The sequence below is a fragment of the Hydra viridissima genome, unplaced genomic scaffold (assembly GCF_058129835.1).
Source record: "Hydra viridissima isolate aposymbiotic clone 2 unplaced genomic scaffold, HvirCarnegie_v1 scaffold_8, whole genome shotgun sequence".
Lineage (NCBI taxonomy): Eukaryota > Metazoa > Cnidaria > Hydrozoa > Anthoathecata > Hydridae > Hydra > Hydra viridissima.
In genome coordinates this window covers 876217-900336 of record NW_028324307.1, presented here as the reverse complement: position 1 = coordinate 900336, position 24120 = coordinate 876217, and the positions used below count along the sequence as shown (strand labels likewise).

General features: G+C 30.0%; 1 protein-coding gene across 1 annotated transcript; it reads right to left on the bottom strand.

Moving 5' to 3' along the window:
- Window positions 1–13791: 13791 nt before the first annotated feature.
- On the bottom strand, window positions 13792–14442 carry LOC149884422 (uncharacterized; the record flags this gene model as incomplete). Its single annotated transcript, XM_090096074.1, has 1 exon — window positions 13792–14442. A coding segment is annotated over one exon (651 nt), but the record flags the coding sequence as incomplete, so codon positions are not given.
- Between the last annotated feature and the right edge of the window lie 9678 nt (window positions 14443–24120).

Below are 24120 nucleotides of genomic sequence, written 5' to 3'. Positions count from 1 at the left end.
ATGTTAAATAATTGGTAAATTATTTTACCTCCGAATACTTTTTATTTTAATTATACAGATGGTTTAATTTTTTAAATTTGAAGGCATTTTTCTAAAAGGGTATTAGTTATGGTTTCGCAACTTTAAATTGTGGAAAACAGCCACCATAAATTAACAGACCGACCATAACCCGTATTACGGGTTGCTTTTTGCTAGTTTAAAGGATTTTCATACTGTAACAAAAGAAAATCCATGAAGAATAGTTGATAAAATAAGAAGAGGACAAAAAAATTGAAGATTACAGTTTCAAGAATGTACAAGAAATGATCATTTTGAAGTAAAAGGAATATTTTTTAAATGGAAATAGGATGTAACATTTCATCAGGATAAAAAAGAGGACAAGTTTTAGAGAATCCAAATAAAAAGTTTTATATAAGAGCAAGTAAAAGCTGTTGGTATTGTTACAAATAAAGAATGGAAAAGTGGTGTTATTTACTAGGATTATTTCTTGATCGCCTCATACTGTGGCTTATATGCTTAAAACACACTAATTAGTTACCTCTCCACTATCTGATTCAGCACCTATATGGGGAAATAAGTAATATTACAGGATTTAAAGGTGCTATAGGAAAAATATTAGAAAATTGAGAAAAACCATCCGTCGTTTCATTTGAACCTATTGAAGTGGAACTTTCAATATTGATCCAAAAGAATTAAGTGCTGATCAGAAATACATGTTTGACATTTGCGATGGAAATTCAAGAGGTAATATATTGATCTCCTTGTCAATGAGAGATCCTGGAAAGATCACATATTCACGATGTTAACAGCAAAAAGAATTTTAAGATTATATGTGTCCACAATAAATCTTTGTTAAGATCTCAAAATTTTGAACAAGTATGTTGTTAAAGTATACTCCGCCACCTGGTTTGAAACAGAAATGAAACCAACTTTTATTTATGAATCCGATCATTTTTTTTGAATGATGAAAAAATCTTGTTACTTATCCGACGACCTTAAGAATATTGTTGATTCAGTATTACAAAGAAATGCCTATTTCTGTCACCCTGAAAAACTTTTCATGGCTATGTTAGTGGACAAAAAATACATATTAGAGAATTAGGTTTGAAGCGAATTAGCAAATATAGGGATATACTATGATAATCAAATGTCTATTCGACCGTAAAAAAAAAGAATATGAACATTAAAATGAATCGATCTTTTTTTTGAAACTTAATCTCATGGAGGAACCTGAAGAAATCAAAAAAAAATACTTTCCTATTCTCTTTAATATGCAACTATCCGTGCCTCAGTTAATTTAAATTAAAACTTTTACTTTTTTGTTATGAAAATTGCTCCACCCTAATATATATATGTGTGTGTGTGTGTGTGTGTGTGTGTGTGTGTGTGTGTGTGTGTGTGTGTGTGTGTGTGTGTGTGTGTGTGTGTGTGTGTGTGTGTGTGTGTGTGTGTGTGAACGTTGGTTTCACCGTGATTGCAAACGTATATCTCAATACATTTAGGAATGTGAGAATGTTGAATGCTATTGTTGCCGATGCACAATAGCTTTACAGTGTAGTATTGTATCTTGAATAATTCTTCAACATTTGTAAACCTTTTATTACTTTGTTTAAGGTGGTTTATAATTTAAGTAATTATATTCAGAGTCATATAAATTGTGAAATTGTAATTATAATTTAAATTTTGAGAGTTTACAATATTTAAAATATCGGTAATTTGTTATTATTATTTTCTTACAAGTCATTGATCTCAAGTAACACGTCTTACCACGCAATAATATTTTTGTAAAAGAAATAATACATAACAATCACTCAATCAATAATAACAATGAACGAGTGCAATCTTTGAATTGTAAGTGCACAAGGGTTTAATAAAAATCAAGTTTAATCTCTGAATTGTACGTGCACAAGAGTTTACAAAGAACGATTCCCATCTTGCAATCTCAAGAAAAAGGTTTGCTGTTATGTGAAGGTTTTGTAGATAGAACCAAGTTTTTAAACCATTAAAGTTATTTGAAGTTTGACTCTCAGTTCTATAGGGTGTTTCTAATTACGCGGTTATTTTTAACAATAAATAAAACATAAACTCCATTCATTTTTTATAAACTTTATTGGTTATTGAAGTAATAGCTATGACATTTATACACAAAAAATAATCTGTCATATGGCCTCTTACAGTTCTATAGGCGTCCACATTTTTGTTAAAAGTTCTACAATTGATTATTGTGCATTAATCTTACAGATCTGGTTTTTCATGAAACCCCAAAGAAAATAATCCAACGGTGATAAATCAAATAATCATGGTGGCCAATTAACATCACCATATTTGCTGATAAAAAGTCCAGGAAATGTGGTAAAGTGACTTTTTTAATAGTAAAATGAGGTGTTGCGCCATCCTGTAACACCAAAGTGTTCTCTAGATCAATATTCATTAATTTAGACAACAAAAATTCGGTTATCATCCAACAATATTGATCTCATAAACAGTTACAGCTTAACCAGAAACATTTTTTAAGGTCCAATTACACCACTTGGATGTAATGCACACCAAACAGTGACTCGTTTAGGATGCATAGGTTTCTTAGAATAGTTCGTGGATTTTCCTCATATACAATAATTTTCTCAACTTACATCAGCTGGTTGTTCGTTAATGAAATTGACAAATGAACAACGCTTTAAATGACCTAATGGCTTTAGTTATTTGAACCTTTAAATGACCTAATGGCTTTAGTTATTTGAACCTAAATTGCCTGCAAAGCAAAATCCTTGTGTATAATACACAAAATCCTTGTGTATAATTATTGATAAACTAACACCAATTTGTTTTAAACGTCGTTAATGGATACCTCAGGGTTTTCAGCACTTTCACGAATCAAATCAATATTTCCTTGTGAACAACCGCTACGACTGTATTCTTCAGTTTTTTAGTTTTTCACCGAACCGGTCTTTTGAACTTTTTTAACAATTCAACAAATAGTGCTTTCAGACGGCAGATTATGAAAGCCATAAAATCCACTTTTACAGAATGCTGATTTTCTTAAAATAATTTAGCAGTTGGAACGCGTTGTTTTATCCTGTACGAAACCATTTTTATAAATGTCATACATCACACTTCTTAAATGTAAAAATACCCGGACGAATTCATAAAAATAACTGCGCCATTTAAATTATCCTTTATTTAAAAACTGTAAAATAGACAAAATCTGATTTCAAATTTTGCTCTGTTCAAAGTTTCAATTCAAGCTCGGTTCAAGGTTTTAATTCAAGCTCGGTTCATACAGTTTCTAACAATAGTTTGTTCAACTTTTCTGAAAGTGAATTTTCTGTTGTGAACTTAAATACCACAAAAAAGATTCTTTTGTACCAAAAAAAATTGTTGTGGTTGTCAAATCTTTTTCGAATTCATATTTTTCTTTGGCAACAGATCAACACATTTGTAAAAAATTGTAATTTTTTAGACTTTACTTCTTTTTATTGTAATATTAAGTTGGGTTATTATTCTGCTTTATAACTGCTTCCAAACGCTGCGGAAAACTTTCAGCTAAAGCTAAGCCACGAGATGTGGGAATATTCTTTGCACTGTTTTTGTCTTTTGCATCAATTAAAAGTTGACAGGAAAGCGATTTTTATTACAATAGAAGACCCAATACCTTTTTTTGTTCACATTATTTCAACGAATTCACTGCTTTCATTTTGATTTGAACAGCATTTGATGCATATTTGGGTGAGCTTTTTGTAGCTGAGCCTAGGATTTTCTCAGTTGGCTCTGAATTTGCTACTTTTGTCACTGTCACTAAATTTTAATGAATTTCTAGAACGAGGGATGTCTACAATACCTGTCAGCTCCCATGTTTCCTCTGTTTTTCACATACAAAATTCAGAGACATTTATAATCTTATAGGTAAAATAGATCACCTAATTTTCAATAACCTTTAGAGAAACTGAAATTTGGTGAAAAAACTTAAAACGAAGTTCTTTTGTTTTAAGTATTATTTAAATCTTAAAATTTTATATGGGTAAATTACGTATTCCGATGGATTTCGGAATCAGCAATTAAATACGAAAAAAAAAAGGGCGGAACTCAGACCTTTTGTAAAAAATGTCAACATTAGCCAATTGTGGCATCCCAATTTTGTTTGCTACTCGGGCTGTTCTCAAAGGACTGTTACGTCTCGGGCAGAATATAAAAATGCTCAGCTTGCCTACAGACGATGCACAGTGACTCAAACCAACATAAAGAAACGGTAATAAACCCCTCACAACGTTTTTGAAAATGTAGAACCCTTTTGATACTAATATTAAATTACAACAATGATATACTTAAAATGTAAAAACAGTCTTTTCGTAAAACTTTTATTATATATTTAAAATAAGTTAAAAAGTTTATTTGAACTTTCAAAGAAATCTGAAAAATGAGAGATTTTAAAATATAAATTAAAGTCTATGTTTACTTAACAACTTTTTATATTTCAAAGGTATTGAAAAAAAAAGAAATAAAGTCTAATTATTTTGTTCAAATAAAAAGAATTTTATAAAATAAAATTGAATATAAACATATTCTTTTATTTTAAATATCAGCTCAAAAAATGTTCCACCAAGATCCAAAGAAATATGATTTTATGTAAAGGGATTGCTGCGGTCACCTGCGGTATATGGAGTTATTAATGGTATATGGAAATATTAATGTCAACGAATCCAGAAAAGCCTTGTTTCCCACCATTTTCATTTGTTTTGATATAAACTACAGTTAAAAAATGGCGGAAAACAAGGTTTTTTACTTAAATAACTTGTTTTAATATATCAAATATAATTTCAAGAAACATAGCTTTGTCATCGTATGCTACTTAGAAGTTTCTTAAAAGTTTATTGTCAATTTGGAATAATGATTTATTATTCGATAAGTGCCACATATTTGAAATTACTAAACAACTTCAGTATTTCCTCCTGTAACAAACAAGCGACATTATTTACTTCAACATTATAAGAAACTTAATTTGATAATTGTCAAAGAAATAATAACATAAAACCTTAAGCAGTGTAAAGCAAAACGTTATGTAAAGTATAAAAAATGATTTTTATATATATTAATGGTTTTATCTATTTGGCGATTCATAAAAACAAAAAAATAAAAAGGTCTTATTCTAAAAAATTAGCCTAAAAAATAAGTAAAGTTAAATTTAATTTACACATATGAAAAAACTCCTATTTTAGCAAATAAGTTAAATTTAGCTACATTTATTTCAAAAGTGAAGAAAAAGCTAAAACAACATGGTTGAAATTTTGATTCATTTGTAGAAAAAGAATATCAATTGCTTCAAGAAAACCTCATGACCGATAAAAGAAGCCATTTGATTATGGAAAGCTCTGTAAATAATGGAAGGTCCTTGGAGAGCAAAAGTGAAAAAGTAAAAGAACTAGCTGTTGAACATCATGCTCTATTTTTAAGCTCTGCAAAAAGTGCAAATGCTGGTGGTGAAAAAAATAAAAGCTTACATTTTGTTTTTAAAAACTCTTGTTTTAGAGATCAAAAAAGTGAAAAGTCATTTGGATAAAACAGCTTAACTTTAAGTGATTTTGTATTGCTGCTATGCTTTCCCTCCAACTGTACACAAACAGCTACTGTATCGTACTTTTATATCACATAAACTAATTTTTTTAATTGGGGTATGTTCGGAGGATGTACTGGAGAGTTTAAACAAGTAAATAACAAATTTTTGAAAACATAAGAATTATCAGGGAAAATCATTACCAGATGAAGTTATTAAAATGATTGCAATGTAAATAATGAAATAAGCATAACAAATCTGAAAAAAAGTTTTGTTTGTTTGTATCAACATCCTTTAAAAACCATTTTTATACAAATATCAAGCAGAGTAATGAATTAAAATGTTGAAATTGCTTGAAAACTCTAAAATTTTAATTATTATTATTTTTCTGCGTGTAGCCAAAGCTTAAGCGCAAATGAACGCATATACGTTCAATCTACTCGTCAAAGGTGCGCACAGAAAATAATTTTGTTAACAAATTTGAACTCTTCGACCCAAAAAACTACTATTTCCAGATATAATATGTTTGTTTACAATGTTTATCGAACTTTATTAAAATTTTATCGTTTTTTAATCATCTTGATTCGCTGTGCGATGTAAGCAATAAAACTGTTAGAAAAAAATAATTTGGTTTTTATACTTTTATCTGTATTCTTGCAATAAACAGCAAAAAAGTTTTAACAAAAATCTTGACGTCTGGTTATTTACTTTTAAATAAATCAGGTAAGAAACGTACCAGAGTGTCACATAAAAGCGGTTATTTTAACAATATGTTAAAAATATTAGCAATAAGCATATTTTTAAACATTCGCTTTTACCATATCGTTTATTCCAACAACATTGTAAAACTAAATTTTGCATAATTAAAAGCGTAAGCACATTAATGCAATATTTTTGGAATAATGACTACATAAAAATGTTATAACAATAAAAAGTTTTATATTAGACTCGAATCAAAGTCTATTTACAGGTATAAAAATGCCAAAAGTTAAAAACAGCGAAAAGACCTACATGCAGAGACTTAATCACCATGCCGTATAAATAAAATATAACACGGATAAAACGTAATGAAGCAAAAAATAAAAAAACAATGATTAAAAAAAGACGTACACACAGAGACCTATTTACCTGTCAAGTAAATTAATGATAAGTAGAAATAGCAACGAAACAAATAATGATGGAGAACTATAAAAGCTCAAAAAAAGAGTTACGAAGGACTTCTGAAATAAATGAAAATAGAGTTACGAAGAACTACTGAAATAAATGAAAAGAGTTAGAAGGACTTCTTGATAAACAAAAAGAGACAGAGAAGAATTTCTAATTGAGTAAACGAAATAGAAGGAGGAAAAAGGTCCTCTTCTTATATGAGCGAAAAAGAGAAGTAAGAGTTTTAAGAAAGATTTTTAAGAAGAATTTTAGAGAAAGAAAATTTTTATTATTGAAGAATTTGAAACTGTTGGTAAAACAAAAGTAGTAAAAGAAATAAATAGAAGGCAGAAGAAAAGTTGTTTGCAGAGAAGTAAACAGAAGTTTCGCTGCTATTAATAAAGAAAAAAGAAGAAGAAGGATATTTGTTTAAAGCCAGAAGGGTTAAAGAGGAGTTATTGATAAAACAGTTTTGAACATTACGATTAGCGTAAGAGAATATTATTTGTGTTATATAAAAGTTGTAAATATAAGAGTGCTACCATTACACATTAATAGAACAAATGTTTAGTTTTATCATATTTTAAAATATACTGAGGACGGCGAATATAAGTTTAGCCCTTTAAGATTAAACCTTGCCCTTTCCTAACCAAACTATTCCCAAACCTCGCCCTTACCTAACCATGTACTCCTCAAACCATCAACATCGTTCCCAACCATATACCTAATCCAGATAACCCTAAACCCAAACCTTCCCTTTTCCCTTTACCCTTACCTTCATTCACAAAAATTAAATTAACATTAAAATAAGTTGTGAAAAGAAAGCGCTACCCTCGCAGCACTTTAGCTTTTAAATTATTTTATAATGGATGGTGGTGTGCTAACAACCGGGTAGATTTTGAGAAAGCCTAAAGGAAATCCAAAATGGACTAAGGGCATGTTAGCGATTATTGTTGACGGTGTTTTAAAGCATAAAATTATTCTAATGCAAAAATTATAGAGTGCAAAACTACCAGCAACTCTAAAAAAATATGAACACTTATTTTGTTTTTTCTGTCTTATGGAAAGTATAAAGATTGACCAATTCAATGAAACATGTCCAAAATGTAAAGAGCTTATTTTACCTGAAGATTTGATTTACAGCATTAAAACAAATTCTCTTTAACTATGTTGACTGTTGCATGTATATGAAAAAAAAAGTTTAATTGAGTCAAAAAATATGATTTGGCTTTTAATAATAAGTGCATCTGCCTTGATAAATCATTATTAAAAGCACAATCAGCCCCATCGTTCTCATCATCAATTTCCTCATTTGCATCTAATTTGGTTTTACCATCACCTTTTTCAGCATCATCGTCATCATCATCATCATCATCATCATCATCATCATCATCATCATCATCATCATCATCATCATCATCATCATCATCATCATCATCATCATCATCATCATCATCATCATCATCATCATCATCATCATCATCATCATCATCATCATCATCATCATCATCATCATCATCATCATCATCATCATCATCATCATCATCATCATCATCATCATCATCATCATCATCATCATCATCATCATCATCATCATTTTACAACAACATTTCTAATTTTAATTAAGGCTTTTCCCTGCTAGCACACAACGTTGAAAAAACGTTGAAATAACGTTGATCGACGTTGATCAACGTTGTTACAACGTTGTTTCAACGTTGTTTCAACGTTGTGTGCTAGCTGGGTTAATATGCATTTATTGTCAATATTGCTTCAAGATATATGACGAATAATCCTGAAAAATAAACCCTTTCTTTGAAACCATAATTGATGAATTACTGTCGAACGTATTTAAAATATTTGACCGGTTACAAAAAAATTTTGAAAAAGTAATTGAAATTAAGTAGAAAAAAATAAAGTAGCAATAATGTTTCAGTTTATTTTGCAGTAACGTGACCATGAAACAGTCGTTAATGTCATCGAAAGCAACAATTGGAAAACATGACAACAGCACTCTAAAATTGCAATTATTACACTGTATAATCTAGTTAGACGTAGTTATATTCTCAATATCTGTCTCTACATTACTTAACAAGAAACCAATATTGTTGTGGTAAAGGCATAACTATGACTAGGAAAACACACACACACAGCCTTGTCAAAACCAGTTGATAAAAAGAAAAGTTTTTATCGCAGTTTGATATTATTTATCTTCTCAATTGCCATTGATGTTAGTATATATTTTGATGAATTGGCAATTTATTTGCTTAAGCAATGTCTTAAACAAACCAATAACAGGAAACTTATTATTCCCTTTCAGTATTTTTTGCAATCTGCCCTTCCTTTTGCTTCACATTCATTAACAACCTCTGTGTATTGACGCAGTGTTTCATCAGCTATTCGGCAACTTTTCACTGGTCCACTATATATATATATATATATATATATATATATATATATATATATATATATATATATATATATATATATATATATATATACATATACATATATATATATATATATATATATATATATATATATATATATATATATATATATATATATATATATATATATATATATATATATATATATATATATATATATATATATGTATATGTATATATATATATTTTATATCGGCTTATATTTATTGTGTTAAAAGATAACTTTGTTTTATCATGTTTACATGTCTATATTTGAAAAACATTCTTGTATTTTAAAACTATAACGAACGTTCATGTTCAAATCATGTCAAATATTAAAAAGAAAAAAATGGCTAATTACATTATTCAGTGAAAAATGTTGAAAATGTTTAAAAAAGTTAACCATTCTGTTGAGAGCACATTTTTTATCTAACTTGACCAAAATTGAAGCTCAAGGAAACATCAAGGTAATTTTAAAAAATTTAATCTTTAAAGTGGATCAGTAAAAAGTTGACAAACAGCTGAAATCACTGCATCAATATATGTCCTTGATTCTAAAATAGCACACAAATGTTGATTGTAATAACAAACAATAAAGAGACCACTTATGAATACCAAGCAAAAGCAAACAAGGATTATAAAATAAATCTGTAAGAATAAGGAGTGAGTAGAGAAGTAATTAAAATTAAAAGAAAAACACCTGAAAAACTTAAAAATTTTTGCTAATGGTTTGCCTAAGCAAACGAACAGCAATCAAACCCAATTTAGAAGGTAAAAATTACATGTAAAAGAAAAAATATATGTATGTATAAATAGATACATTTATTTGTGTATATAAACATATATCTGTGTGTGTTTGTATGTTTGTATGTGTATTTTCAAGAAGAAAAAATTGAGTGCTAAGATCTGATAAAAGTGTTAAATACTGTAAAACCTCATCAAACTTCAACATAATTTCTACGCTCAGATAATTAGATTATGTGTTTTTAAAAGTGTAAACAAATCAGCATATTGAAGAATGTTAATTTCTCAGAAAAGCGTAACTTTAAACTTTTTGATATAATCTTTATCTTATTTTAATCATTTTCTGATGCAACTAAGATATGCTTGCTATAATTTCAGTTTTAGAAAGAGTAGAAAATGTTGGCGTTTATATAATCAGTCAACAAACTAAAAAAATTCGTTGCTACGATTTTGCAAATTTCTAAAAGTTACATTAGGAAGTTAACTTTATTTTGAAGGCTTTAAAAATAGCAGAAAATTTAAATTTAAAAATGATTTTAGCATTTTAATTTATAATTTAACAATTAATCATGAAAAGTTAGCATAATTTATTTTGTAAATCTTTTTTTCAACCAAAAATGGCCAATTTTGAGCCTTTAAAAGATCATTTGCGACATACTTTTATTCTTTAATTAAAAGAATTCTGCTGCTGAAAGTCATCGCTTGCTTGCAGAAAGTTATGAACAGCAAGCTCTATTTGTTAGAACATACGAATGCTGGAATTAAAAGTGGTATATACAATACAATTTAAAAGTGGTGATTTTGATCCAAGTTACAGGGAGCGCCCTGGTCAGCCAAAAATTTTTGAGTATCTGTAATTACAAGAATTATTGGAAGAAGAATCAGGTCAAACTCTAAAACAATTGTCCGACGCGTTAGGAATCACTGAAACTGCAGTATTAAGTCTTTAAAATTTGGAAAGATCCAAAAAGAAGGTAAATGCTAGCCATATGGATTGAAAAAAAGAGATTTGGAAAGAAGATTAGTAATAAGTGAAAACCTGCTCTAAAGGTTTAAAAGAAAATCTTTTTCGTGTAGAATTGTTTCAGCTGATAAAAAATGGATCTATTTTGACAATCCTATGCGAAAAAAGTTGTGGCGTGACCCTGTTCAAGCACCAACATCTACGCCAAAGCGAAATATCCATGGTAAGAAAGTTATGCTTTGCATCTGGTGGGACCAAAGAGGTGCGGTGTATTACAAATCGCTAAAACCTGGAGAAGCTATAACAGGCATACGCTTTCAACAATAATCGCTTAAAATCAAGTCTTTTAAGAAAAACGACCAGATAACGACCAAAAGACACGATAAAGTAATTTTTCAGAACGATAACGCTTGTTCACTGTTACAAAAATGCATAAAAGAAACACTTGAAAATTTATGTTAGGATGTTTTACTTCACCTGCCATATTCACCAGCCATTGCTTCATCAGATTATCATTTGTTTCGGTCAATGCAGCATTCGTTTGGAGAGAAGCAGTTTTTTTATATTGCTTTGAAGAAGTCAAAAATTGTCTTGAATGCTAAATATCTTAAGACCCAGAAAAATTTTTTTACTGTGGAATTCTTATGTTGTTAAAAAGATGGAGAAAGGGTGTTGCAAACGATGGAAACTATTTTGATTAAATACATTTTTTGTTATTTAGAAAGAAATGTATTTCTTATGATAACAAAAAGCCCTCATAGTTAAGTAAACCTCCTAATATAATTTAAAAGCTTTGATTTTTTCTCAAATCCACATTCTTAGTTAAGAAAATGTAAATAAAACAAAGCAATAACTAGAAAGTAATAATGAATAATAAAAAACAAAAAAACATAGATTGTCATGACTTTTACCTGGGATATCTTCTCTATCTAGTTTCCCAGCCATTCCCACTTGTTTATGTCGAGGTCTTAGAGGTTTTTGTGGCAGTTGTTGCATATAATCTTGGGATAGTTGATTGCTTCTAAATTATATTAGCTCCAGACGAAAATGATTTTCTCTCTCACGTCCTCATTACTAAAAAATTTAGGCAGGATTGCAAGCATATTTAATATATAGTATGTTTCAAATATTTGTATTCAAAGTAGGCTGCAGTAAAAAAATTTTTTTCATAGATTTGGTTAGCCTGGGTGTGCAAAAGTTGTATACTGATACTAAAAGCACTGTATTAAAATATTAGTTTTTTAGGGTATCATCTTGAGGTGCCCCAAAAATTAATATTGTTTTGTAAAGTATGATATTTAAAAGGAAATATATATATAAATTTTAAGTTTTTTTATGCTATTGCATAAAAAAATTTTAAAAAATATATATATTTTGTTCTTATTGATTTGTCCTTTTCTTTAGTTACTGCCCTAACTCTTGAATTCTTTATTTTAATGTTACCAACGTCGAACAGTCATAAACAGCTATTTGATTAAACTAAAATCTGACTTTGTGTTGAACACTTTCATGGCTGAACGTGATTCTATTCGTGCACGAATAAAACCGTCACGCTGGGGTTCGCACAAGGAAGTACACGCTTCTGTCACAAGCTTAATCCCCCCTTCAACGGCCTGTGTGTGGCATGGAAATGATTGAAATTGTAACATTTCTGAAGATCGAATGTTTTCTTCAAGTTGATTGGATTGAAAGGATCGAAACATTCGCGGTTCTGTGCGTTTGTTTAATGACCAACTGATTATTTCTGTATAATCTTGTGCTTCGAAGTTTAGCAACGGCACCTTAAACACTCTAGATTCAGTATCTGTTTCATTTTTTCTGGATCTTGCCGCAAGCACACGTCTTAGAGCTAGTTGACGAATGTGTGGTCTTTCGTCTGTTGCCATTGCTATCAGCAAGTTTTCAGGATGACCAAAATAAGAATTTCTTTGTATTACTGGATCAACAATTTTCTTCAGATTCGTAGACAAGTATCTGGTATAATGAATCATCTGAAAAAGATGACGACTCCCATCTGTACATGACGGTTTTGACTTTATTTCAAACCATATAAGTGCATACACTTTTACTATGTATGTTATAAGTGTTATCAAGTGTTTGTCTGGACATTCTTTTGAAATAAACAAACGAAGAATCCGATTGGCGGTTGTTAACCAGCGAGAATGGCACATTGTTCCTGGTTTACGGTTGCCCAAATCGCTACTGCATTGGCCACTATTGATTGCTTGACATATTTCAAGTAGGTACTTCTGATCTGTGCTCAGTTTTTTTGGATCAATGTTTGGCAAAACATTACCTTTAATGGGTTGAATGGTTACTACTTGCATGTCGCATTCTTTTAACTGTTTTCCGATTGGGCCAGAAAATGAATTTGGTCCATGTGTAACGCTATCTAGATGTATCATGAGATGCCTGAGCGGTAATTCATTCATGTGTAGTAAACATAAAAACCAGTGCATCGACTTCTTAAAATCTACTTCAATCAGTCTATTAACGCGACCACAACATCCAGTTTTAACATTGGTACCATCACAACCTATTGCTACCAATGTGCTTGTATCAATCTCATTTTTATCTAAAAATTCCACAATCTTATTTGTTAAATTTAGTGACGTTCCTTCTGATGTTTTGATATGTCCCAGGTATTGCGAATCAGGTTCTTTTATTGGATGAAATTTATCACCTTTCGTAATTCGATTTCTGGTTTTGTCTTTTCGGCCATCGAAATACAACCCTTCAACTTTTTTTATTGCATTAGTTTGTAAACTTTTCCTATTTTTCTGTCTTTCTCGACGAATTTTGCTTAGATCAATTACCACAGACGAATCTTGTTCATTAATAATACCAAAATCAACTAGAACAGCTGACGCTATGGCTGGAGCTGAACGATCCGATACCCCCGATCTATCACATTTACGAGCTAATACTGGCAGCGGGTGTCGCACTTGAGAGTTTTTTTTTGGTAATCATGTATCAGCTTGTAGTGGAACTGTTATAGGTTCAGTTTCTTCGTCATCTGAATGTTCCAACATAACTAAATTAGAAGCATCATCACATTCATCAGAAATGTAGTATTGTTGCAAAACACAACTTCCAGCACTCAAGCTGATTGCACACTTAAAATTTAACATACTTGATGCATCTGTATGTTTTCTCTTCAGTTTCCGTTCTTGTTGTTTTGTTGTTTTAATCTCAACATTGCCTATCATCATTTTTTTTTCATTTCGTTGATCGACAAGGAATACTCTTTGATTGATTGGAACTTTACGAATCTTTTCACAGGTGCACGTTGACAGATCTTTACACTTACACGCTGCAATATCAAACATACAATCCGAGTCTTTCTTGAATAATTCAATTTTATTTAGATAATTTGAGTCTTTGGATCTTTGTTTATAAGGTTTCATTAGCGTCCTGAATTTTTCATGATAATCTTTTATTTTCGCCACTATTTGCTGAGGTGAAATAACCGGTATTGATCCTCTGTGCCAAATTTGCACAAGATCTTCACATACTTTGTCGGAAGTTACATTAACTGTTGCTTCTTTCGCTTGTCCATCAGTCAGTTCTTGTCGCACTAACATAAAATATTTAATAATATCCCCGTATGTTGGCAATATTTATTAAATGTTGTTGTCAGCCATATGCAATACTTCAAATTGATTCACCAGATGGAGGCACAAACACAAATGCTGAGAAAATATTATTATTATAGAGCGCTACATTTTTTAAATAAAAAAAAAAGAGCAAAAAAGCTAGATTTTCACAATTTTTAAACTTTTGAGTGCATCTCAAGATAACAATGTAGACAAATATTAATTTAACATAACATTTACGATACAAATTTACAACTAATCAACATTCAACAATAAACAGTATCAATGTCCAGGCCAGTTAAAATGTTAAAAAAAAAAGTTGTCACAAGCTCAAAAATTAATAAGCTAACATAAAAAACTGAATATTCGTAATTTTAAAAAGGCTTGGGGCACCTCAAGACGAAACAATAGACAAATAATATTCTTACCCAATACTTATGATAACCATTCACAACTTTCCAACACCCAGGCTAACTAAAACACTCAAAAAAAATTTTATGTTAAGACCTTCACTGCAGCCTAATTCAAAGTTGATACCGTTTACAGCTTTTCCAGAAACTTTGCACTGCAAGACTTCAGCAAAAGATGTAAATATAGACCCGCCATTCATCTAGATTACAGGCAATTCCAAAAACTGTAAACAACCCTGATGAACATATTTTCCTTTAAAATAATGCTTGAGAACTTGCTATGACGTTTTCTTTGACTCGTATCTTTCATCTGAAAAATCTCACTCCTTTAGCCTTGAAATGAATAGTTCGGCATTTGGCCTTTGTTAGGCGAAGTGCTTTCATAAGGTCTTCTAGTTTTTCGTGGTGAAAAATATGCATATGTGCTAACCACTACTTCTGCAAGATTATAGTCCTCTTCATTGTCGTAAGTGTCTTACGAGATGCTACTTCCTTCTTCTGATAGTTTGTTCCTTGCTGGAGGTGGAGGTACAGGAAGATCTGTACCGTGCGATACTAGTGCAATAGATAATGGAATGTCTGGATAAGAAATAGATGATGCGTTTCTTCGAGTTCAGCGTTCGGTAGAATCTACCATACTGAAATTATACAATGTGTGATCTTTTGGATTTCTCAAATTCCGAAGAACAGGCTTTACAGACCTTTTTTACGTACTGTACCACGCTGGAAAAGAGAAAATATATTTGTTTTTAATAAACATATTTTAATCATGGAATGACTTTTTTAGATTTCACTATTTAAACAAAATAACTTTTTCTTACCCTCTAAAGACTTCATAGAGCCCTAAGAAGCAAATTCTTGTCCTGGTCTTATCTTGTTCTCCATCTAGTTAGCGAAAACATGCATTTTAAGTTGCACAGAGTTTTAAGATGTTGGCATGAAGAACTTCACTCCTCTTGTCTTGATGAAATGACCACACATGTAGCAGAATGCATCCTTTTGAAGCCATCTCAGTTCATTTGATCAAATATCATTTGATAAGTTTTTATTATTATTTCGTATTGTTTTGCACTTGTTCTCCCCAATTATCTATCAATTTTTTGTCTTTAAACGGCAACTAGAATTCTAAGATTACCTAAAAATTAAAAGTACATGGTTTAATACACTATATTCTATGATAAGAATACCGAATACTTTCATAAACTTGTAAATATCTTTAAACAAAAATATTAAATCTTACAGCTCATCATCCTGACGACGAAAACGATGCTTCATCACCAAAAATTAAATACTTTCATGTTTTTCAGTTCATAAAAAACTGGGATCCTATGGCATAAACCCCTTTAAAAAGTTCACTCGTAAAAGTATTGATCGTATGAGCCTGAATATGCCACAAAACTAAACAGCCCTGGTGGTATACGAATAAACATTGATTTTCAAGATATGCATACTCATTCAAGCGTGAGTTATCTCATATGAAAAGGTTATCTCTTATGTAACTGTTAAAATCACTCTAGTTAAAGATGATTTGATTTAGCAATATCAAGTATCTCATATAGGAGATTGACTATATTGATTTTTAGGGCTGGTGTACCATTATGATTGGATTGCGAAACTTTGAAAACCATCAGTATGGTTTTTCAAAGTGTCATAGATTGGATGGTGCAAAAATAGATCAAAAGCATTAACCATAGCAGCTGTAACAGGTCTTGCCACAAGATAAACCTATCTTACTCAAAAGCATTTTCTAAAGGGTACATTTAGTTCGAAAGTACCTTATCTAATATCTTTGGAATTTGCGAAGATCATGATAAAGTTGTGTTTGACATTTAACATTCATTTACACTTGCAAGAAAGTATGACGAAGATGCTATGTTAGAGATAATGCACCAGCTCCTGGTATAGTAACACTGGATAGATTTTATTGATGGATGCAAGAAACAACACCTTTGCTAAAAGAAAACCTTAAACTAAAGTAAAAACGATAGCCAAAAGTAACTTACCTGTTGCTTTTAGGATAAGACATTGCAACAACTTTACTCGAAGAAACTCTGTAAAGTCATCATAAGAGACACCTACACTTATTTTGGTTTGATATAAAACTGCTAAAGATAGTGATCAACTTCATAATTCTTCTATTATTGATAATGTGATTTTGAAAAGCATTTATGCCACACTAAACGCGGCTAGATAAGCAGCTGCTGATAAGGACATTACTTTACACAACAAAGATATGGTCATGTCTATGGTGACGCTGTTTCATTCAGATCGAAATTTTACAACATGGATGTGCTTGTATTTAACACAAACATAGCACCATTCAATTTTAAAACACTTTTTCTTACTTTTGTTTTTGATCAAAGCAAACAAGTAGAGAGAATAAAGTCCTCTAGGACTGAAACTCGAGCAAAGTGATACTTTTCACCGAATGTTCAAGCATGTACTCTAATGCGGCTGAAATTCAATGCTTAACTTGCTATTCAAAACTAAAAAAAGGCCAAGTTGATAAAACTGATGTTAGTCGCAAGTGGTGCATTTAATCGTGAAGTATGTAATTTCACTGTATTTAACGATGATGAACCTATAAGATCCACAACGAAACAAAGGAAAAATGAAGTGAGACTAACTGAAACACACTAAAAGACAAAGATCAATTGTTCAATGGTAACATAATGTTCATGAGCAAAATAGAAATAAAAAGTGGAAAGACATTAACCTTGCTTTAGAAATGCAACAGAAAAACAAATTAAAAAAGTTCACGAAGAGCAAGGCAGATAAAAAAAAAAAAGCATTCAAGAGCATTACCAATAAAATAAGAAAACTCTGCTTTGAAAAAGTTTCTAAATGTTTTTGCTATTAACTTTAATGTAGTACAATGAATTAATTTTGAAATATTTAAGGATCTTAAATATCATTTCGAAACTGTAGATTCAATTGAATAGCATTGTCTGTCTAACTATACAAATACAAAGACTAAGATGGTACAAAAATGCAGGACCAAAAAATATTTAGACTGATTTATTTAGGATCAATAACATCTCTACAGTTCAATTAATGTAAGTTTATGGGACGGTTAGGGAGTTTATAGTGCATTAAAAAGTTATTATGCTGACTTGTTTGTTTGTTTTTTACTCATCTCAGAAGGAACAGAAACATTAGAAAAACGTAAAGTGTAATGTAATGCTAATGAAGCTGTTAAATTAGCAATGCCAAAAGAAGGTACTATGCATTACTTTAAAGGTTGTAAAAAGATGATTAGAGGGTCTTTTATTGAATGCGCTGATTTCTAACCTGTCAAAAAATCTATTGGCATGTGTCAACCAAGTCCAGAACAAAGTTATACAAAACAATATCAAAAGCAAGTTTTTTCTAGCTTTTGTTATTGCATAAAGTGTTTTGATAATAGTGTACACTCTAGCAATACTATCACTTACACTGCAGCGACAGCTGATGAAGACGTGGCGCAGAAGTTTGTTGCAATGTTGGAACAAATCTTACAATAAAGAAAAATAAATAATCTTTTTAAAAATTTTAAAATAAATGATGTAAACAGAAAACATAACTATGGTTTATTGATAGTTTTAGATTATAGCAGCTTGAATGAATGGTCCTGTGAAAAATCTTGATGAAAAGTTTTACGGAGAAAATTTTAAAACCCTTTTACGGAGAATGTGTATTCATTTGAATATATGACGAGTATTGAGAAATCAAATGATACTAAACTACCTCCAAAGGAAGCATTCTTCTATAGACTAACTGGTGAACATTTTAGCGATAAAGAATATGACATGCATAAAAAGTATGGAAGTAACTTTGATGTAAAACTCTGTAAATTTAAAACTACAATAAATCAGACTTATGATTCCTTCCTGTAAATTTTAATTTATTACAGAATTCTGATTATGTTTTCATTAAAGATTCTTATTAAATAAAAGAAATAAGTATAAGTAAATATAAATAAATGTAAATAAATATAAATTAAATAAAAATAAATATCATTATTAAATAAAAAAAGTATGTGAAAAGACGAACTTTCATAGTGTGGTAAAAATGGATTTTCTTAACATTCTTTGCAAAAAATGAATTTTTTTTGTAACGTTCTCTTTTATATGACAGATTAGTTAAATTTAATTTTAAAAAAATTTAAATTAAAAAAATTAATGAAAAACAAATATTCACAGGGGGTTAATTTGAAGTATTTAAAGAAACTCAAAAGTTTAAATCATATATATCTTTTTGATAAAAATAGTTTTAGTTGTTTTAAAGTTCATTGAAGTCTATAATCAAAATTGTATTAAAGTTCATTGAAGTCTATAATCAATAAAAGAGCTTTTCAACTTATTCCATAAAAATTTAAAAGATATTTTAGACAAATAAAGAAGAATCCAGCTAATAAAAAACTGAAGTGATAATGAATAAACGCGATGAATTCCCAAAACATTCTTATTTTAGAAATCTTTATTATTAAAAATTAAAAGTTGGTTGTTGATGACTTTTAAAAATCAAGGTGACAAATATTAAGATTTGTTGTTTACTATTGTATTTTCAACTTCAAAGATTTTTGAAATCTCTGAAGTTCATAATTAGCCATTTTCAAAATAGCTCTATAAAATTAGAGTGTTTTTGATTGATTTTTTGACCTATGTTTTTAAATGATTTTTAATCAGCGTAAAATTCTCTATCAAAACCAATCATAAAATCGGGGGAGGGGGGATAAATTCGAGTAGAACCACCCTTACCTTCATAACTGCAATACACGAAACATATTACAACTACTACAATGTGATGTTGCACACTCTAAAAAGAAGTACTGTTGCCATTTAAAATCTTCACAACGATTAACTGCTTTACTTGGAGGAACTTTTTTATTTCTTGCATATTGTGTATTAAGCAACACTTGCTAAAAACTGATTCTCAATGATACTAATTTCAATGATTTCTCTTACTTTTTCCCAATCCTCTTTATGTTTCTGTTTTTAATAACTTGTTGTTCAAGGCATTCTAGAACATTCTTCTGATAAACCGCTATTCTCGGCTTGCAGGTTACTTAGAGAACTGTTTGTCAAAATTACACTTGAGTTTAAATTATTTTCTTGAAATGAAACTAAAGCTGGGCTTATCAAACTGAAGAAAAAATTTTTTGATTTGTTTTCCTGGTCCTCTTAGTTTTAATTTTTTTTTTTCAAAATTGTGAAATCGTTTCATAGGCGCCATTTTATTTTTAGCAAATTCATTCCAATTTAAATTTTTGAATTTTTTTAAAGGAATTAGTGCCAGTTTAGAACGCGTAAAAACTAGTCAATCTGAATAATTGAGTGAGAAAGTGCATCACCAGGCGTGGATACAATCCATAATTCTAAAAATTAGAATTAAGGACATAACCCTTTTAGAAGATGCGGAACTGATGATATTTGAGAGTATTTATTAAGTGAAACAAAAAGAATCATTGGTAACTATCTTTATCATTTATCCAGTATATCAGAATATTTATAATATTTAGTATATTTATTCGGTATAATCAATCTACAGTATATCAGATATCATTTAGTTTATATTTAGATTAAGGAATCATTTTATTGTTTTTAATTGTATTAAGATTTTGAAATTCAGCCTTATATGTCTAAAGTGTTAAGAAGTCCGGGAGTCTACTGTTACACAAACCATGTACGAACTATACACGAACACATATACCTACACAACACTGAGGGCCTCCCAACAGCATTTCTTGCTGAGTTAGTTGATAAACTTCTTCCAAAAATTGGATGGCTCAGAAATTGTCTTATTACTATTGGTGTTGGTACAGGTGTGTTATTCTGTTATCGATTCTATCTTAACTTAAGAGTGTCAGATGCAATAACAATGTGTTAATAACAGGAAAGACTTTCATCATTACTGGTGCTAATACTGGTAAATGAAAGGCTGTTGCACTTGAATTTGCTCGACGAAAAGCAAGAGTTATTTTAATGAGTTATTTTATTGAATCTTAACCAAATCATCCAAAATCATCATCAAAACTGGATGTAAGAAAAAGGTTGACGATATGTTCACACTTGAAGAATGGGTGAGAATATTAATACTAAGATTCTTTGTTTTAAATGCCAAATAAAATTCAATTCAAATGTTTCATGGAAGAGCATACAAGAATATTATATCTTATACACGAACACATACCTACACCACACCCAAACATCGTGACCTAACCAAGAACAATTCCTGAAGGCTAAACAATATCTCCACCATTATCGCGCTCACATTCTTCGCACTCAAAAAGTCACACTCACCTTAACCATTATCCGCGCTTGCAATATAGTTTTAGGGTCACATGAAGTGAATTTGCCTGTATATGAATTTTTTAGAATACATAGGAACTTTATTCGGTCTGTTATGAAATTAAAAAAGTAAGAGTTTTTCATCGACTTTAAAAGAAGAAACTACAATTTACGAATTAAAATTTCACTCGTGTACAGAGTTAATACAATATATCTGCAAAAATGATTTTCGGTTACCTTTTGTCCATTACTTTTTACCAGCGATTTTAATAGCAAGTGGAATGTACGGAATAACCTTTCTCCTTTTTAAAGCCTCACTTTATTGTTTTTATTTTTTCATTATTAAAACTTCATGAAAGTTTGATCCGCCGAGCAATTATTCCTGAAAATTTTACATTTTCTGTAATAAAAACATTAACAACAAGAGTATTTGCAAACGTATGTTGTTGTTTTTTTTATTAATAGGGAGAAGAAACTTTAAAAGTAGACATTTCTCAAACTAACGTTGCTTTGCATGAACAATGACCCAATAATAATAGCAATTATTATGTAGGTATCGTTAAATAACAGCCTTTTTTATATTAAACGAAGCCACTAGGTTGTTTTAAAAATACGCAGTACCGTATTTTCGTAATTATTATTAGTTATTAGGTATTACCGTAATTTACATGAATCTTAAAACAGATATATTTATATCTAATTATAATTATAATAAATTAAAAATCACTGGAATTTTATTTATTTATTTTCCTCAATCTTAGTAAACGTAAATTATATTAGGTATATTATTTTATATTGTTATGTTAAATTATGTTTGGTATATTTAGGCTAATGTTTGGTATACTACACAATAATTGCTATTTTTATTTTAAAACTTTAATTGACCGTCGTTATGGGGATAAATCACCCCAGGGACGGCCAACTCTTTTATTTGCGCATATTAAATCTCCTGTTTACCTGTCAGGTATTCAATCAGATTTTTCTTGTAGAAATCCTATTGATCGATACTAAACACATACGTCAAGTTAAACTGCCCACGAAAATTGATTAGAGACTACGAATTTTTTTAATGCTTTTTTTTTTATCTTAAATCCTCTGATTCATTAAAATAAAGGTAATTATAAATGATTATTTTAAAAGTACAATTTTAAAAGTTAAAAACAAACAGATAAAATTTTTGATACGCATTTTACCTGGTTCAATGACTTTTCCAGGAATGCTGGTAACAAGCAAATTCGATTTTTAAGATGCTGAATTGGTATTTTAAAACCACAGAGATTCTCTGTTAGCCCATTTGCGATTTTTAAGTATAAGCAATTACCATTTCCCTTATAAGGGAGTGTTCAACATGATGTAGAACAATTATGACATCTCCACTTTCACCGTTATTAATTTTGTTTGAATTTAGCTTATAATAAAACATTTTCGGAAAGAAACTTGTTTTTTAAGTATCATATGAATAAAATCACTATATTTCTTATAATTCTCTCTATGTCATAAAACTCTTAGAACTATGTGTTTGAACAGCTAATACTATTCTAATACTATACTAATAATATACTAAAACTTTACTAATTATATTTCAGTGAATAGAATGTTAAGATCTAAATACAGATATCGATTATAAAGAGGATAAACAGATCATCCATTCAACTTCCAACTTTATTTTTATTTTATTTTTTTTTTTACCATTAGTTCCCATTTTTTGAAGTTTTATAAACTTTACATGAGTTTTTCAATTAGATTTAAATAAGTAAAGAACATGTGAACCTTCTAGAAGCTTACCATTTTTCCGAGGAGACAAAAATATCCATTTTTGCGTGGTATATTCTTTGCATACCATTTCAAAAACTTTTGCCTGTTGCAATGCAAACTTTGCATTTATGCTTTTAATTTTCCATCTTAGTTTCATTTATTCTGGAACTGACAAGATATTGGTAATATTGTCAAACCGTTCTATCGGTAGTTGAAAAAGAAAAATTTTTATTTTTCTGTTAACTTGAGACAGAAAAAAGCCAATGACTTTTTAGATAACCACAATTTTTTTTTGTATTGTTACTTTTTGGTCATCGAAATTCTTACTGATTTCATTTCATACTAAATAGTCCATTAGATTCAATTTGGGTGTATTTGGAGGCCATTTTTCTTTCGTTATAAAGGATTTAAAGATATTTATAAAGAAAATGTTTTTTTTTGAAGTTTTAAGCTCATGTAACAGTTAAGTGATCCTTTTGACCGAAAGTTATACCCAAGCTAAGTTTCGTAAACTGGTTATGCACGTGCGTTAAGATCTCCTGTAATGCATTTGCTCTTAAGCCTCTCGTTTTTTCTATAAATATGCATTTACGTCGCATAATTTAAAAAAATAACAATAAAGTGATGCTTTAAAATCGAAAGGAATACCCACGCTTAGTTTCGTAAACTGTTTACGCTCGTGTGATAAGATCTCCCGTGACGCATTTGCTCTTCAGTCTCTCGTTTTCTCTATAAAAACGCCTTCACGTCGCATGATCATTAAAACGTTCTTTCGGCAATCATGAGACTTGAGTGCGCAGTTTTGTTTCTGGCATTGATTGCCTTGACCTACGCGAAAAGTAAGTGTGCAATAAGTTTCGAAGCCATAAAGGGTTTTTCCTATACGCTGTTCATTTGTTTCATCTCACCCCAACTTTTAAACTCAGATTTTGTAGAGCTTTAGACTTTAAAACAAAGAATCTTAATATTAATAATCTTATCCATTCTTCAGGTGTGAACATATTGTCAACATTTTTTTTGCATCCAGTTTTAATGATGAAGTTGGATAATTTGTTTAAAACTGACTTGTTTCAAACGTAGCTTCAGCATCTGGAGAAAAGTCTCTGTAAATATCTTAACCTCCTGTTTTTTAAATTAAACTCTCCTTATCTGCGTACAATAGTTCTGCTTTTCCTCTTCATACAATCATAATGAAAGTCAAACATTTTATTCTTGCCACAATCAGGAATCCACAAACCTAAGCATGCTGGTTTGCTAAGCATGCT